Consider the following 19,267-nt stretch of genomic DNA (forward strand, 5'->3'; position numbering starts at 1 on the left):
TACATCAAAAAGGGTGACATACAGCAAGAACACCAGGCTGAGGAGATTCTGATCCATCTTAGAGGCAGAGCAATGGATGTTGTCAGATGTGGAATACGAAATTGTGGAGTTGATGTCCAGCGTAATCCGCTGCGCAAACATTTTGGGTCTGACAAATGCTCCCTGTTGTCAGACTCGATGACCCGTGACCCTAGAGTGAAACCCATCAAAGTGGGCACAGCCAAAATCAAAAGCTCTGTAATGCTCCAGGCCCTATCTGAACATTTAGTTTGGGCCAAACTGCCTGCATCTGCTGTTTCTTTGGTTGGCTGTTCACTCATCATTGAGCCAACCCAGTCCAAGAGTAGACCCAGACAAATTCTAGTGGGGAGAGTTGTGGTGTCATTGTATGGTGATGTTGTGTCCCTGTCAAGATTGTAAACCCAACTGAAAAACCTCTCACTCTGAGAAGAAACGCAAAAGTTGCTGATGTGTCCACTTGTGTTTCTGTGCATGACTTCACAAAACCTGAGTGCATCCGATCCAACGCACAGTACACCACACACTCTGTAGAAAACCCAGTAACTCAAGAGGAGATGTCACGTAATCTGAGCGACATTGGACTCCAAGACTTGGACCTCTCATCTTGTGAAGTCTCCCTTGAATGGAAAGATAAGTTATTGTAGATCATTCAGCAGTTCGAATCTATCTTTTCAAGGCATAAAATGGACTGTGGAGAGGCTAAAGATTTTGTGCACAGAATACGTGTTGTGGATGACAAACCCTTTAGACTACCATACAGGCGTGTTCCACCCTGCCATTATGAAAAGCTGCGCACTGCTCTCAGTGAAATGGAGGAGTTGAGGATTATTCGCAAATCACATAACAAATATGCCTCTCCTCTGGTCCTGGTTGTTAAACCGAATAGAGATCTTCGAATCTGCAATGATTTCAGATGGCTGAATGCGTGATCCATTAAAGATGCTCATCCATTACCTCATCAAACAGATGCCCTCGCTGCGCTTGGTGGTAATGTTTTCTTTTCCACCATGGACTTGACTTCAGGGTTCTATAAGGTGAAGCTGCACGAAAATGAAAAAGAATTTACAGCCTTTTCTTCTCCGTTTGGCCTGCATGAGTATAATAGGATGCCACAAGGCTTGATCAACAACCATGCAACTTTCATGAGGATGATGATGTCTATTTTTGGGGATGAAAACTTCATTAGCTTGCTGTGTTATTTAGATAGTCTGACAGTCTTTGCATCATCTGAACATGTTGCACTTGAATGGCTTCAGATGGTTTTCTCTCGTCTGGCTACGAATAACTTAAAACTGTCTCCCAAAAAGTGTCACTTCCTTCGTAGATCAGTGAAATTTTTCGGTCACGTGATAAGTGAGGATGGTGTAAGCACTGATCCTAGTAAAGTTCTGGCTATCAGTGAGGTACAGGTAACTGATCTCACAGAGTCTGATGGTGAGACGCCATGTGCCAGGAAAATTATATCTTTTCTTGGTATGGTTTTCTATTATCACTTTATTGAGAAGTGTTCTGTCAAATCTAAACCACTCTTTAACCTAGTGGCTGAGCCTCCAGCGACCAACAAAAAGGGGCGAGGCAACAGACCGCAGTTCAAAAAGGGTCAAGTTAAACTGTCCCCGGCTGACTGGAATGAGTGCCGGGAGGCTTTTAATATCCTTAAAAATGAGTTGATAAGTAGTGTTACCTTGGCTCATCCAGATTTTAATGCTCCATTCTTTCTTGCAGTTGATGCCTCCTTTGATGGCCTTGGAGCAGTTCTGTCACAGCTTCCTCCAGGTGGGAGGGTTGCCAGACCAATAGCTTTTGCCAGTCGGACTCTCTCACGCTCCCAGCTAAATATATCCTGCACATCATTTAGAGTTTTTTGCTCTTAAATGGGACATATAGGTCAAGTTTAGCCACTGGCTAAAAGGATGTCATTTTACAGTCTGGACAGACAATAACCCGTTAACATACATACTGACCAAGCCAATGTTAGATGGCTATGAACAACGGTGGGTTTCCAGGCTTGCTGCCTACAGTTTCGACCTGAACTATATTGCTGGTTTGCAAAAATATTGTTGCTGATGCCTTGAGAAGAGAGCCATGTGTTCGGTCATGCATGAGCCATCGCATTGTAACTGAACCATATACCATGCTACATAACCGGGTAAACGGTATGATGGATGAAACAGTCCAGGATGCATTTCGTTATACTACCAACTGTCAGCTGGTTATTGAGTGCGCAGATGAAAATGGCATTGCGTCCTCACCGACTTCCCAGACATCATTAACATCGCAAGATGTGTCAGCTGTTCTTGATGCACATGAGTCTGGAGGGTTCAGTCAGATGGGAGCCATTAATCCTGCTGTCCTGCAACTCGGTGACACTGAGTGGTCTGCTCATATGCAAAAGAGTGAGCTTGCTAATTTACAAGGTCAGGATGGTGTGTTGAGCAGACATCACGGAAAGCCCACCAGCCGTGAACGAGTAAATGAGTCACCTGCGGTTTAAAACTGCTGAGACACTGGCCTAACCTCTTCATTAAGGATGGCCTGATGTACAGAGTTAAAAAAGACAAACAAATGAACATGGCTGGTAAGCAGTTTATTGTTCCTGTCTCTTTAAAAGCCACAGTCCTACAAGGTGTGCATGATACGGCTGGTCATCAGGGCAAGGCCCGCACGCTGTCTCTCGCCATACAGAGATTCTTTTGAGTTGGGGTAGAACGTGACGACATCAACCATGTGAAAGGTTGCTTTCGTTGTGTGGTTGGGAAAACCCCTGAGCCTAATGACAGAGCTCCCTTTGAAAGTATTCACACCTCTGAACCGATGGAACTGGTCTTTATAGACTTTTGGACAGCTGACCTCTCTGATAAGCAGAGTGTGGATGTCCTGGTGGTGACAGACCACTTTTCCAAGATGGCTTATGCGTTTCTTTGTAAAAAATCAGTCGGCCAAACAAGTGGCTCGTCGTCTGTGGGATGACTTCTTTTGCATATAAGGCTTTCCTAAACATATCCATTCAGATTGAGGGGCAAACTTTGAAAGTCTTCTTATCACTGAACTTCTGGAAATGGCTGGCATACATAAATCCCACACCACGCCGTACCACCCGATGGGAAACGGCATTGTCGAACGTTATAATAGAACTTTTGGGAACATGATGTGAGCGCTTCCTCCCAGTCCAAGGCAAGATGGCCCCGGAAGTTCAGAATGCTGACGTTCTGCTACAATTTACTGAGCGTGAAACAACTGCGTTCGCGCCATTTTTCTTTATGTTTGGCAGGATCCCACACCTGCCCATTGATGTGGTCTTCCAGCATGCTCTGTCGAATGGCCCAGTTGTAAGCCATCAGGAGTTTGTCTCCCGCCTCAAACATGACCTCTTCTGTGGCAGCCCAAATTGCTCAACAAAACACTTTGTGGCAATCTTAGGTACTATAACCCCAAACCCAAGGATAAAAAGCTCAACAACGCTACCCTGGGAATTTCACCCAGAGAATATTACCTTTGTGTAAGAAAAAGGCACACAGGTTCGTTTATAACAATACTTGTGACGACTGAGACGGGATCCGAATTTACAAAGTCAATTTATTAAACCCTAATTTAAAAATACTCTTTTTTTTAAATACTTGTTATCAAAGAGAAAAAAAATTTAAACAAAGAAAAACAAAACAAAAAAAAACCCAGAGGAGCTGAGGTTACCTGTCGCAGGACCCAGTACTGAGGGACGGCCTCCACTAAACACAGAAAAACCAAAATAACCCTTATTAAAGGCACCAGACACAGTGAGACTCAGGAATCACGGCACACAAAGGAGGAAGACACCGTCACCAGCACCACCACCGGGCCTCAGCTGCAAAAGAAACAACAATTAATAAATATCATGAACATCCCAGTATAATAAAAAAAACGAAGTAATTTACAAAATAAACCCAGTAACTTCCCCCAAACTAAGTTAAAATAGGATTGGGACCAAATGTGGCCCACTAGCCATGGCACAGCGGGATGTAAGCTGGGCGCTCCGATGACACACCCCAAACAATTCAACCACCAGTAAGAGCCACCGGGATCCAGACGTAGGAAACAGCCAAGCGTGCTGAAAGTTGTTTGCGCAACAGTTCATAGCAGTCTGGAGACAAAACAGCAACGATCCAGTTATCAGGAGAGACCTATGAGATTTAATTACTTGACCACTAGTTCAGTTAAAATAAGAAACTTGAGCTGACGATGAGAATTAACGTATTTGCCCTCCTGCTGATCCACACAACCGCACTCACACACGCACAGGAGGAGGAAGAGAAGCAGCCCTGTGGCGTTCACCTATAATCATACTAAACTTAGCTTTTCTACTAAGATCAGCCATAGGGCAGAAAGAGAGAACACCTACCACGAGGAAATCAAAGCCGCATATACCACACTTTGCGATCTGACACTCATCTGCAGCCAAGTCCAACAGGACGCGAGCCACTCAGTGGAAGTGCATATAGGAGACATGTGTTTCAGAGGAGTGGGGCGGCTTCTTTTATACCACAACCACTTGAGTCAACCGTAAGTTTGTACCGGAATTTAGTGGTACAGAAATAAACATCTCTATACCACTACAACTTCATCAGAACAAGCCCACAAAGCAATGTACTACAACCGCAAGGCTAAAGGTTCCCCTCTTGATGTGGGTGACAGAGTCTTGGTTGCTAATCGTGGTGAGCGAGGAAAGAGGAAGATTGCATACAAGTGGGAATCGACAGTGTATGAAGTGGTGTCTGTGAAACCTGACATAAATGTCTATTGCATCAAAAAACTTGTTACATCAAGGACAAAAGTTATCCACCGAAATCTTCTCCTCCCTGTCAACTTCCTCACTGCTGCTGATGTGGACCATTCTCCTTGCACTTCTACTGGAGGAAGTGGACTTGTATGTAGGACCCAATCCCAACCAAATTATTTACAGTAAGGAAGTGTTCCCTCTGATTGGCAGTCCCATTTTAGATATCGTCACCTTCCTAAATTAATGGCCTAAGTCATTTTGTCAAGTTTTTTAGGAAACAACAAACTTAAAATATATATATTTATCAACAATTTTACCCAAAAAGGTAATAACATATGAGTGTTGACATAGCCATTTCTTATGGTCCTTTTTATTAAGCTAAATATCTTTCTCTATTAGATCATATAATGTGGAAAAGTAAAAGAAAAACAGTTGATTAAGTAATCTTTAAAAAGAAAGAAAAGAGTTGACAAAAAATGATTGCTTGTTACAGCCACAGGTCATAAATGTAGCTACTTGGTGGACAAAAAAGCTGACTGAAAGACAGGATTTAAATACTTATTTTCTAGCCTATATAGTGGTAATCCTTATCACTTACCAACAGGGATGAGCCCTGAATTATGGAAATAGCTTCAGTGGCTGAGTACTCTTGACATGAGCCATTATACAACAGGCATGGAATTGCATGACCTCTTCAACTGAGGATTTAGACAATTTTCCAAGAGGTGGCTAGCATCATGAGGAGATGATATAGGCAAATAATAATAGTTGACAAAAATGACTTAGGCCATTATTTTAGGAAGGTGACAATATGATAAATCTATCCTTTGTGAGTGGATATGTAGCACAGGCTTTTAATGTCGCTGTAATTAAACCCTTAAGAAACCTTTGCTTGATCAAGATGATTTAATAAATTACAGACCGTTGATGAAAATTGTGGTGCCTTGGATAAGAGCCCTCCTCATTACCTGATACTCTGCATGACCTAAAATAGTAATTACCCCCTGTCCCTGTCACTTAATCTGTAGCCTAGCTTATAATCGGTGCTCAGAGCAATGGATCTAAAAAAGGCTATCTTTGTCCCAGCGAGAATCCCAAGGACGAAGAGTCCCAGATAAGCATGCCTCTCTATCAGGGCTTCAGTTTCAAGAATTACTGTGCCTTGAACCTGTTATAAAGAAATGTTGTTTGTTTGTCTAGTTAGAACAGTTTTGGCAGGGTTCTTGGATCGTGTCTGACTTCTTTAGACTGCCCTCCCATGTGCATAGTAATCAATAAGGATGACTTGAGTGATGATTTCCAGTCTCTTCCCTTGGTAAATACACATTTTTCCACAAGACCTATATCCATTCTTCCATTCTTATCTGAAATTCTTGAGAAAATAGTTGCTAATCAAATGTGTGAGCATTTACACAGCAACGACCTGTTTGAAGAGTTTCAGTCAGGTTTCAGAGCTCATCATAGCACTGAAACAGCTCTGCTGAAAGTCACTAATGATATTCTTATGGCCTCAGATAATGGACTTGTGTCTGTTCTGGTTCTGTTAGATCTCAGTGCTGCATTTGATACAGTCGACCATAATATTCTCTTAGAAAGGCTGGAATATGCTGTAGGGATCAGGGGAACAGCACTAGGCTGGTTTAAATCTTATCTGTCTGACAGATTCCAGTTTGTTCATGTAAATGATAAATCATCTTTAAACTTCAGGGTTAATTGTGGAGTACCACAGGGTTCAGTACTTGGGCCAATTCTCTTTACTATATATATGCTTCCAATAGGTCAAATTATCAGGCAGCATACGATAAATTTTCACTGTTATGCTGATGATACTCAGCTTTACTTATCCATAAATCCTGATGAGCCCAACCAGTTAGATAGACTACAAGCATGTCTTGAAGATATAAAAACTTGGATGACTTTAAATTTTTTGCTTCTAAATTCAGACAAGACAGAAGTTGTCGTCTTTGGACCGGAGTCTTTAAAAAAGAAACTGCTTAGTCAATCACTTAACCTGGATGGCATTAAATTGACCTCCGGTAATAAAGTAAAAAACCTTGGTGTTAACTTTGACTAGGACACGTCATTTAAATCCCATATTAAACAGATTTCTAGGATTTCCTTCTTTCACCTCCAGAACATTGCCAAAATTAGAAATATCCTGTCCAGGAGTGATGCTGAAAAACTAGTCCATGCATTTGTTACTTCAATGCTGGACTATTGTAATTCTTTACTATCAGGATGTTCACAAAATGCAGTTAAAAGCCTTCAGCTGATTCAAAATGCTGCAGCAAGAGTTCTGATGAAAATGAAAAAGAGATCATATTTCTCCTATTTTAGCTTCCCTTCATTGGCTCCCTGTTAAATCCAGAATAGAATTTAAAATTCTCCTCCTCACATATAAAGCCCTTAATGATCTAGCTCCATCATACATCAGAGATCTGATTGGTCCATATGTTCCTAACAGAGCACTTTGTTCTCAGACTGCAGGTTTACTGGTGGTTCCTAGAGTCTCTAGAAGTAGAATGGGAGTCAGATCCTTTAGTTATCAGGCTCCTCTCCTGTGGAACCAGCTCCCAGTTTTAGTCCGTGAGGCAGACACCCTGTCTACTTTTAAGGCTAGGCTTAAAACTTTCCTTTTTGGTAAAGCTTATAGTTAGAGTGGCTTAGGTTATCCTGAGTTATCTCTGTAGTTATGCTGCTATAGGCTTAGGCACCAAGTAAATTTTGTTTTATTAATCCATCAGTTGCACCTTCGACAGGTTTTCTGCATGTTCAGTTCTGTACTTGCTGTGGATAATAGAAAGATAATTTTACATGCATTTCCATGCAGGAAACAATATAGACAACATAGTAACTGTTTCACAATACTTAATGTCTTCTTTGTACCTCAGATTCTTAGCAAATAATGTCCAAACCTTACCAGACCTTTAATGGGAAGCATGTTGTACCCTGTTTCATTTAGCTTCCAACTAATTTATCATTGTGTCATTTTAACAGATGACAAAGTCCTGGAAATTTAACAGGGATTCCTACGCTGCTTAGGTCCACTATGAACACAGAGACCCTCCTCAGTTATTGACAGGCCTGCTAAAGATGTGTAAAAACCTGGCGAATAAATTCTTTACTTACTGCAGCAGCTAAATGTCAATTTTATGATTAAAGAAAAACTATTTCTTTAATTGAAGTATATTAATCCAGTGGGTAAAAAAAATCCACCTTAGAAATATTTGTTTTTAACTGATTAATTGGTACCAATAACTGGTTATTATTGACAGAGGGCTGCCAATAATAAAGAGTGTTAAGTTTTAGCTCATAAGATGATCCTGGTATCTGTTCAGGTTAATCCATCAGTATTGATCCATGTTTGTTTTTCTACAGAACCACAGAACGTTAACCCCATGTGTTACGGGGTTAAGGTCAGGTGCATTTGCTAGCCAATTAAGAACAGGGATACCATGGTTTTAAACCAGGTACTGGTAGCTTTGGCACTGTTTGCAGGTACCAAGTCCTGTTGGAAAATGAAAGTGAAAATGGAAGTGCTCTAAAACTTCCTGGTAGACGGCTGCGTTGACCTTGGACCTCAGAAAACACAGTGGATGACATGGCAGCCTGAACCATCACTGATTGTGGAAACTTCACATTGGACCTCAAGCAACATGAATTCTGTGCCTCTCCTCTCTTCCTCTAGACTCTAGGACCTTGATTTCCAAAGGAAATGCTAAACTTACCTTCATCAGAGAACATAACTTTGAATCCCTCAGCAGCAGCCCAGTCCTTTTTGTCTTTAGCCCAGGAAAGACACTTCTGATGTTTCTCTTGTTCAGGAGTGGCTTGAAACAAGGAATGCGACAGCTGAAACCATGTCTTACATACGTCTGTGCTTTGTGGTTCTGGAAGCTCTGACTCCAGCTGCATTTCACTCTTTGTGAATCTCTCCCACATTTTTGAACGCGTTTTGTTTCACAGTCCTCTCCAAGGTGCGGTTATCCGTATTGCTTGAACTCTTTTTTTCAACCACATCTTTTCCTTCCCTTCGCCTCTCTATTAATGTGCTTGGACACACAGGTCTGTGAACAGCCAGCCTCTTTAGCAATGACCTTTTGTGTCTTGACCTCCTTGGTCAAGGTGTTAATGGTCGTCTTCTGGACAACTGTCCAGTCAGCAGTCTTCCCCATGATTGTGTGGCCTACAGACCTAGACTGAGAGACCTTTTAAAGGCCTTTGCAGGTGTTTAGAGTTAATAAGCTGATTAGAGTGCGGCGACAGGTGTCTTCAGTATTGAACATTTTCACAATATTCTAAGTTTCAGAGATACTGAATTTAAGGGTTTTTATTAGTTGTCAGTTATAATAATCAAAATTAAAAGAAACAAACATTTGAAATATATCAGTCTGTGTGTAATGAATGAATATAATATACAAGTTTCACTTTTTGAAAGGAATTACTGAAATGAATCAATTTCTTTCTGATAAGGTGCAACTGATGGATTAATAATGAGCAACCGTAGTGTGATAATATCGGACAGCATGTTTCAGATAATAAAACTTGATGAAAAATTAATAGACAAAATAAGTTGACACAAAACCATCCTTTACATATGGTACACATGTATGAGAGACACAGTAGCTCTGTGTTACAATGAGTTATACACCTTAAATATGACCATAATGCTGTTCAGCAGTGTTGGCCTAAACAATGACTGATGCCTCTACTTGTGCACTTTATTCATGTTGTATATTCTTTTCTCAGATTTGTCAGTCAGTCATTTTCTACCGCTTATTCCATAGTGGGTCGCGGGGAAGCTGGTGTCTATCTCCAGCAGTCTATGGACGAGAGGCGGGGTTCACCCTGGACAGGTCGCCAGTCCATCGCAGAGCAACACACACACAACCATGCACACACTCATTCATACACCTAAAGGCAATTTAGAGTGACCAATTAACCTAACAGGCATGTCTTTGCACTGTGGGAGGAAGCCAGAGTATTCTCAGATTTGTATATTTTAATAATTATCCAGGTCTGCTGCAGTTTGTGTTTTCACCACAAGAGGGAGACACGTTACCATCAATGAAGAATCCTGAAACCTCACAAGTAAATATACGTAAAGTTTTATGCTAAAAGAGAAGTACTGCATTAAATCCTGAGGTATAAAGTTACCGCCTCATTTACCAAAGATATTGCTGCCACACGTCTTTGCACCAGGGTCATTTAGACTTTGTGGTATTTTTTCCACTTTTTTCTTATTTCATTGTAAAATTATACATATCCTATTTTTTTCCTCAAAGAGAACCTAATGGTCTGTTGTAAAGACAACATGATCAAGTTTTAAATATATAGTTTATATAACGATGTAGAGACTTTAATGGCCGTTTTTCAATCTGCTGAAGAAGTTAAAATGATCTCTGAATAAAGAACTAAAAAAAGAAAACAAGTAAAAGTGCAAATAATGACACTACTGGATCAGAAATACATATTTATCATATTTATTCAAAGAAACACAGTATTATAGCTGTCTGGCAACCAGTTAAATGATCCAGTGAACCCTGGTTTTTCAGTCTTCTCCTACTGCTGACCTCAACAGGGCAAAGTTCAAGTTTGGACCAACTGATTCAGTGAATTCTGATTTCTTGGTTCAGGAGCTGAAAGCTTCAGGAGAACCTCCAGTCATCCTGGACTTCTTTTCCTGCTGACCTCCAGCTGCTAAAAGCATCGTTTTTCTGCAGCTTCTGGGAGTCTGACATTTCCCCATGGAACATGAACGCACCACTAACTCCTGACAACAGAAACCTGTTGGAAACATGAGGGCTCACGTCAAACATGAAGTGTATGTTTTCTCCCCTCGGAGCGTCTCAGTCGGTTTGAACAGAATCTGTTTAAACCCGAGTCCCGGTTCAGGACTGAACTCGCCGCAGTTTGGGCTCTGATGGAGCCTCGATGATTTCTCCGGACATGAAAAGCTCCTGAAGGACAGAAAACAATGTTTCAGACATTAGGTCACATGTCGTTTATGTGCAAATTCAATTTAATTTAATCCAGAAAGGAGGTTGAACAGAATGAGTTACTCTCTGGAACCCCCCCTGGGTGGTTCACCTCCCGCTGGGTGGTGGTTCGCCCCTCCTGGGTGGTTCACCTCCCCCTGGGTGGTGGTTCACCTCCCCCTGGGTGGTTCGCCTCCCCCTGGGTGGTGGTTCACCTCCCCCTGGGTGGTTCGCCTCCCCCTGGGTGGTGGTTCACCTCCCCCTGGGTGGTGGTTCGCCCCCCCTGGGTGGTTCGCCCCCCCTGGGTGGTGGTTCGCCCCTCCTGGGTGGTGGTTCGCCCCTCCTGGGTGGTTCACCTCCCGCTGGGTGGTTAACCCCCCCTGGTTCCCACAGACACGACGTTGGATCTGAGACGTTCGCTACCTTATCATAGATGACTTTAACAATGAGCGAGCAGCTGGGACATGTGGCCACCTCCTCTCCATTCTCCAGGTCCTCCTTAGAAACACAAACCGGGTTTAAATCTGGACTCAACATTAGCCTGCAGGTCAAAGGTCAAGGTCTAGATACAACAACATTACCTGTAATTTTACACAGACATGAAAGAAGAGATTAAACCAGCCCTCTGAGAAATGATCTGTTAATTTAAATGACCAATAAATCCCTGAATACAGCAGGATAAATATGTCCTGTTCTGATTTACAGCTGAGGAGAAATATGAATAAATGTTGAACATTTGGGTTTAGATCCAGTGGGACACGGAGATATTTTTAAGGTGTAAAAAAAGTAGTTAAATAAGAGAATACGTCTAAAATTCAGCTAAAAAGGTTTTCTGACAGAAAAATAACAACTTACAAACAACAGAAAAGAATGACATAACTTCTAAACATGTGGAGAAATGATTAATTGGACCCAGCCGAATTCAGCCGAACACTTTACTTCACTATATGACAACATATTTCTCTCAGCAGGTCAGTGTCGGTGTGTCCTACAGGACGGAAAAAGGTCAAAGCACAATATTTAAACTGGAGTTTGGTTGGAGGCTGAACTCACCTTAGTTATACAGAAACGGTCTCCGCAGGGACACGGGAAGTAGTAGGCCTCCGTCTCCTCGTCAAACTCAAAGTCTTCAATCTCCACCTCGTCATGAAACACCGACATAGTTCACCCGAGACACCATCCACTGGTTCTACTGGCTTTCTTACACGCTGTTTACAGCCGGTGTGCGGCGCAGAGTGATGACGTCGATGTCTCAGGCCGTGACGCGTCAGACTGACGCTCCTTTGACGTGGAAGTATTTACCATGTTTAAAATGTTATTCTGAATAAAACATCATGTTATCACATCATTAGCCTCATAGTATAATTAATAAAATAAAATATGCTTACTGAAAAAAGTTTTTTTCTTGTTTTCTAAAAACGTTCAACTATGACAAAATACTATGAGGCTAGTGATATACTGGAACAACTTTATATATATATATATATATATATATATATATATATATACTGCTCAAAGAAATAAAGGGAACACTCAAATAACACATCCTAGATCTGAATGAATGAAATATTCTCATTGAATACTTTGTTCTGTATAAAGTTGAATGTGCTGACAACAAAATCACACAAAAATCATCAATGGAAATCAAATTTATGAACCAATGCAGGCCTGGATTTGGAGTCACACAGAAAATTAAAGTGGAAAAACACACTAGAGGCTGATCCAACTTTGATGTAATGTCCTTAAAACAAGTCAAAATGAGGCTCAGTATTGTATATGGCCTCCACGTTGTTAAGAATAACCTTTATTAATTTGCTCATAGATGTTTTTCCCATCTATACCATAGTGAAGTAAAATATAAGTTCTAATGTTTCCCTTTTGTTACAATAGGATTAGAAGCTCATAAATATACAGTACAAGGATAAATGGCCCAAGGTTTGTCATAAATGACCTGAAGCTGGGGCACTGGGTTTGATGGTGGAGCAGCTGGTATAACTGGGTTGATTAGAAACCTACAGCACACTTAGATTAAGTATGTACACCCGCTACTACACAACCTACCAGATAGACACCACAATGGTGACATATAGTCTACTGATAAACACTGACGGAGGGAACATCCATTGCATTGAAGAACCAGATATAAAACTACATGTAACCTTCTATCGAGGCTATTCATCATCCTCTAACAGACGGTACCGGTCCGAGACGGGAGCCTCAGCGCTGATCTCTGTAATCATTCATCTGCCTTAATTTAGATGAAAAAGAGCTAAAAGTTAGAAACTGTTTGAGAGTCGTTCCTTTAAGAGTCTTTAGATAGAAATGGTGACTGTTTCCGGGGTCCAAGGACCGGAGGAGCTTCGAGGCGTCTGACCGCCAGCAGGGGGCGGTAGCTCGGACACAATGCAACATTTAACAACACTATTTTAGTTTTGTTATGAGGAAATATAAATTGAATAACTGACATGTTGTGTTCGGTCATTCATAAGAATTCCCATTTAAGAAAATGAAGGATTATTCTATTTTATTCATGCATCTACCATGAATCCAAAATGTTGCTGTGAAAACTCATTTTAGCCTCTCTTTGCAAATAATCATGGAGTAATAAAGATGTTTTCCAATGATATTGATCAAATCAAGATAAATAATCAGCTCTGGGCTTCCATGTCATCTCTAATCTATATGAAGTCATAAACTAATTACAAATTAAAAGTTACTTCAATTTCAGTTAGAAAAGTCCTTCAAAGAATGAAATGCCTTTTTCCCAGAAGCAACACATAGTCAGGCAAAAATGACTCAAACAGCAAAATATGAAACGTCAACGTGTTGAAATGAGCAGCAACTTTCAAGACTAGTTTTACTTCTGTGCCTCTGGTGGAAAAAGGAGCGAAAGAAAAATCAAAGTCTGGAAAACCGGAATAAATACAAAATGTTCAAGTAAATTAAAAGATATTTTACCAGGACATTTCTTCTAAAGTCATGAGAAAAAGAAGCTTTTTTGGTTCAACTTAGAAAATGGACCCATAAGAACAGCTGGAATATATTATATAAATTATTTTTACTTCCTGGTTTCTTTTCTTGAACGACCCTCCCCGGAGTTTACGTCCGCTTTCCAGTTCGTGTTGGAAAAGTTCAGCCTCGGGGTTTTATCTCCATATGAAGGTAATTAAATCAGTTTTGACTTTAATCTTTAAAATCAGCTGCTAGAAAACTGCCGCTCCATGGTTTCTCCATGGTTTCCATGGTTTCTCCATGGTTTCCATGGTTTCTCCATGGTTTCCATGGTTTCTCCATGGTTTTCTGGCTGCCCTCACAGCTCCGTGTTTCAGTGAACAGCGGCTCACCGATGAGGAAACTGCTTCCAGTAAATCATTATCACACCACATGTTTAACTACCATAAGGCTGCAACATGAACAGTTACATAAATCAGCCTCTTTTTATCAGGGCGACAACATTTGAACCAACAGCAGAAAAGTTGCTTTAGATATTCAAGCTCCGCGGAGTTAGCGGCATCTAGCTGACGGTTGATCCGATTCAGGCACTCAGATTTCGGCTAGCTGCTCTCTGTTGCTCCCTCTTCTGACCCGCGGTGGTTCACTAAGTTTCCGAACCAAACAATCGTTGAAAATAAAAATACATAAATTCCTTGTCTTGCTACTAGATTACATCAATGAGGCACACTCAGTTTTATTCAATTTTAAGCCTTTTTATATTAGGATTTTTGTTTTTTGTCCAAAATGAGCATTTTTCTTCAATAGCTTCCAGGTCATGTGACCCACTGACACAAAATCTGTCTGAAATTGTTCTACTAGACTGGATAGATGAGGCACACCCTTTTTTTTATCTGATTTTATTGCATTTTCTATTTTTCATAAATTTATCTTTTCACAAATAATGATTTTTTCAATAGTTTTTAGGTCAAATGACCCAATAATACAAAACTAATGTGAAATCATTCTACTACACGGAATAGATGAGACACACTTCTTTTTTAAGGATTTTTGTGATCACAATTGATCATTTTGATTAAACATAGGATTATAATACATACTGTGATCAGTTGCAAGGTCATTCTCAAAGCTTACAAGCTACAGTCAAATGTAAAACATTCATTTTAGCAGATCAAACCTGCTTTTTTGAAACTGTCCAGCTTTACTGCATAAGTCTTCAATGCATGAACCTGTTTCTTGGTAAATCTGATTGTGACCTAACCTTACTTTGGAAAAAGAGGGGCCCAGACGTTGTCCCTTCACAAATCAAGGGTCAAAGCGTCCGTCCATCATTCAGAGCTGTGCTCCTTTCGTCCACATCAGCAGTTGACAGGAGAGGAATGTGTGTGATTGTATTTTTTAAGTTCATGTTTCACTTATTTGTCAACATTTACTTCATCTTTTTAAAACTGATATCAACAAATGTTCAGATTTGCTGGCAAAGACAGTTTTAGCCACTTTAAATCTTTATAAATGATTATGTTGCTTATGCAGAATATTGCAAGCCTGTTTAATGTGGCTGTCCATGCACTGGGAGTGGTGGACACCAGTTACCTCCTAAATCCCTCCACAGCTGGTGTGATTCTGTTTGGTGACAGAACAGTTTCCTCCTCACAGTTAACCAAAGGTAAAATATATGTTTGTTTATTGTGATATTGTACCAAAGAAAGAAGTAGAACTCTCACACATCAGCACTGAGTTAAACATGACTGGAAATCAACACATCGGCCATATAAACCAGTAATCCATTAGTGAAGAGTTGTAATAATACCTCTCCTTTAGAAGGTGTACTTGCCACTAAAATAAATGACATACAGTACATCTGCAAAGTATTCACAGCGCTGCACTTTTTCCACATTTAGTTATATTACAGCCTTATTCTAAATGGTATCAATTTAATCTCTTTCATTAAACTTCTACACACAACGCCCCATTATGACAGTCTGGTAGAAGTTTGTTTGAGATTGTTGCAAATTTATTAAATATAGGAAAGAAATCACATTTCTGTAAGTATTCACTGCTTTTCCTCAACACTTTATGATCCACCTTTGGCAGCAGTTACAGCCTCAAGCATTTTGAATACGACACCACAAGCTTAGCTCACCAGTTTGGCCCATTCTTCTTTGCAGAACATCTCAAGCTCCATCAGGTTGGATGAGAGAGGTCTGTGCACAGCTATTTTCACATCTTTCCAGATGTTCCATCAGATTCAAGTCTGGACTCTGGCTTGGACACTCCAGGACATTTACAGGGTGGTTCTGAGATCTTGGCTGTGGGCTTCGGGTCGTTGTCCTGCTGAAAAATGAACCGTCGCTCCAGTCTGAGGTCAGAAATGCTCTGGAGAAGGTTTTCATCCAGAATGTCTCTGTACATTGCTGCATTCATCTTTCCCTCTATCCTGACTAGTCTGCCAGTTTCTGCTTTGAAAAACATCCCCATAGAATGATGCTGCCACCACCATGCTTTACTGTAGGGATGGCATTGGCCTGGCGATAAGTGGTGCCTGGTCTCCTCCAAACGTGTCTTTGTGTAATCAGACCAGAGAAGTTTGTTTCTCATGGTCTGAGAGACCTTCAGGTGCGTTTTGGCAAACTCCAGACAGGCTGCCATGTGCCTTTTATTAAGGAGTAGCTTTCATCTGGCAACTCTACCATAGAGGTCTGATTGGTGAGTTGCTGCAGAGATGGTTGTCCTTCTGGAAGGTTCTCCTCTCTCCACAGAGGAATGCTGGAGCTCTGACAGAGTGACCATGGGGTTCTTGGTCACCTCCCTGACTAAGGCTCTTCTCCTCCAATAGCTCAGTTTAGATAACCGTCCAGTTCTAGGAAGAGTCCTGGTGGTTTCAAACGTGTCCCATTTACTAATGATGGAGGCTGCTGATTGTGGTGACACATCTTTAAAATGTGGAAACCTCTAAGTGGTTTGAAAACATATTTTAAGAATGTTTCACCACACTTTTTAGTCCAGTTGTCATTCTTAAAAGACTGGTAGAAGTATTCATACCCCATAGGTTGTACCACAAGTGATGCTGTACAACCACATATTTCAATATATTTTCTCTTAATTAAGCAACACAACTTACACTGTAAAAAACTATTCATATTTATTACATGTTTATCTGCCTTAATGCTGTGAAACCACTAATTACAATGCATTTTAGTGGAGTTTTATATGATGACCAAAACAAAGTTCATCGATAAAAACACTTTGTTTGCTGCTGTTAAACTAAGCAAAACCTGAAAAGTGTGGCCTGCATGTGTGTTTAGCTCCCTCCAGTCAACACTAATAGAACCACTGGGTTCTTTACAGCTGAAAATGTTTGGTCAATATGTTTCTTTCAGTTTGAGGATGTAATAATGTCTGAAACAAATCTTATGGATTGTCCACAAAAAGACTTGTCCTTTCAAAAACATGAACATGGTTTGATATAAACCCTGGATCACCAGTGACCTGAAGGACCTGCTTAACGAGGAAAAAAGAGCCTTCAGAGAAGAAGACAGAGAATTATTGAGGAGTTTACAGATGCAACTTAAAGTCAAGATAAGAGACAGCAAGGAGGTGTACAAGAAGAAGAACAATATCAGAGATGTGTGATCAGGGATGAAGAAGATCACAGGCTTCAAGCAGAACTAAGGTTGGACTGATGGAGGTCTGAACAGAACCAATGAACTGAACACATTCTTCAATAGGTTCAGTTCAGAAACAAGCTCAGCATCCTTCTCTCCTGGTCACAACCAAACAGACATTCCACCTTCCTTTGACCCACAGGACCTACAGCTGTCCAGTAACACCTCAAATGTTTTATCTTCCACATCAGCCATGGAGTCTTCTGCTTCTATATGTTTGCCTTAAACCATATCAGAAGATGATGATGCTCCCTTTGTCTCCAGCTTCCACCTGTGTGTCTCAAGAAGTCAGGTGAAGAGACAACTGGAGAGACTGAACCAGAATAAGGCTGCAGGTCCAGATTGTGTCAGCCCTAGAGTCCAGAAGGGCTGTGCAGAGCAGCTCTGTGGGATTCTGCAGGACCTCCTCCAGTTTGCTTATCGCTGTGGAGTTGGAGTTGAAGATGCCATCATACACCTGCTTCAACAAACCCACTGTCATCTGGACAAAGCTAGCAGCACTGTGAGGATCATGTTCTTTGATTTCTCCAGAACATTTAATACAATCCAACCTGATTTTCTTTGTCAGAAACTCCAGAAGACTCAGGTGGAGGCCTCAACAATCTCCTGGATCAAAGACTACCTGACAAACAGACCACAGTTTGTGAGACTGAAGGGTTGTGAGTCTAACCAGGTAGTCAGCAGCACAGGAGCACCACAGGGGACTGTACTCTCACCATTCCTTTTCACTCTGTACACCTCAGACTTCCAGTACCAGACAGACTCCTGTCATCTGCAGAAATACTCGGATGATTCTGCAGTCGTGGGGTGGATCAGAGATGGACAAGAAGCTGAGTACAGGAAGGTGGTGGACCGCTTTGTGGCATGGTGTGGAAACAATCATCTCATTTTGAACGTGACTAAAACAAAGGAGATGATTGTAGATTTGAAGAGAAACAGGAATAAGTCAAAAACTATTTCCATCATGGGAGAAGAGGTGGAGGTGGTGGAGGAGTATAAATACCTCGGTGTTCACCTGGACAACAGACTAGAGAGGAGATGCAACTGTGAAACCATCTACAAGAAGGGACAGAGCAGACTGTACTTCTTGAGGAAGCTTAGGTCCTTTGGTGTTTGCAGTAAGATGCTGCATATCTTCTATAAGTCTGTTGTGGAGAGTCTGATCTCTTCTACCATCATCTGCTGGGGTAGCAGCATCAGAACCAGGGACTTAAAGAAGCTCAACAAGCTGATAAAGAAGGCTCTGTTCTGGGGACTCCTCTGGAAATCATTGTGGAAAGAAGGATTCTTCATAAAATGAAGAACATTATGGAGAACCCTGAGCATTCTCTTCATGAGACTGTCTTACAACAACAGAGTGTCTTCAGTCAGAGGCTTCTTTAGATCTGCTGTAAGACAGACCTACAGGAGATCCTTCCTGCCCACAGCCATCAGCATCTACGATATTAACAGATCCAGTGTGATGACTGATAGATGGCTCCAGGTCCAGTGCCTCAACACAAACAGCACAGAAAATGACAACGCAAAGAAAGGATGGAAATGTCCATCATGTAAGTAAGGTGCAAAGTGTGAAGTTTGTCCAATAATGTTAGAAATAAATAATGTTGGAAATAAAACTGTAGATCTGTTGGATTGCTTTAAGACTGTGTCTCATCCGTCATGTTTAGTAGAATGATTTAACATTAGTTTTGTGAAAGTCATGTTACCTCACAAAAAATAGAAAGTGCAATTAAATCAGATAAAAAGAAATGTGTCTCATTTATTCAGTCTAATAAAATTATTTAACAGTAGTTCTGTACCACTGGGTCACATGACCTAAAAACTATTGAAAAAAAACAAACATAATTTGTGATGAAAGAAATGTATAAAAAATAGAAATGCTTAAAATTGAATAAAAA

The 19,267-nt window shown here is 40.9% G+C and overlaps 4 protein-coding genes across 12 annotated transcripts in view; 2 read left to right on the forward strand and 2 right to left on the reverse strand.

Moving 5' to 3' along the window:
• Nucleotides 1–19,267, forward strand: part of LOC124861391 (NACHT, LRR and PYD domains-containing protein 3-like) — a 923,911-nt gene that overhangs the window by 892,240 nt on the left and 12,404 nt on the right. The window lies entirely within an intron of this gene.
• LOC124861426 (gastrula zinc finger protein XlCGF57.1-like) overlaps nt 1–19,267 on the reverse strand; it is a 1,067,819-nt gene that overhangs the window by 500,429 nt on the left and 548,123 nt on the right. The gene's annotated exons all lie outside the window — the stretch shown is intronic.
• The window catches only part of LOC124861417 (gastrula zinc finger protein XlCGF57.1-like), a 364,644-nt gene that overhangs the window by 73,297 nt on the left and 272,080 nt on the right, over nt 1–19,267 (forward strand). The gene's annotated exons all lie outside the window — the stretch shown is intronic.
• Nucleotides 10,242–13,999, reverse strand: LOC124861505 (DPH3 homolog). 2 transcript variants are annotated; one of them, XM_047355308.1, is made up of 4 exons: nt 13,815–13,999; nt 11,806–12,033; nt 11,176–11,250; nt 10,242–10,734 (listed from the first exon to the last, which is right to left on the reverse strand). In XM_047355308.1, exons 2-4 carry the CDS (start codon nt 11,911–11,913, stop codon nt 10,666–10,668), a joined length of 252 nt encoding a protein of 83 aa, XP_047211264.1. In that variant the 5' UTR covers nt 11,914–12,033; nt 13,815–13,999; the 3' UTR covers nt 10,242–10,665. The 2 variants fall into 2 exon arrangements, with proteins under 2 accessions (XP_047211264.1, XP_047211265.1); XM_047355309.1 differs by having other exon boundaries at nt 11,806–12,072.

This window comes from Girardinichthys multiradiatus, chromosome 24, assembly GCF_021462225.1.
Source record: "Girardinichthys multiradiatus isolate DD_20200921_A chromosome 24, DD_fGirMul_XY1, whole genome shotgun sequence".
Taxonomy (NCBI): domain Eukaryota; kingdom Metazoa; phylum Chordata; class Actinopteri; order Cyprinodontiformes; family Goodeidae; genus Girardinichthys; species Girardinichthys multiradiatus.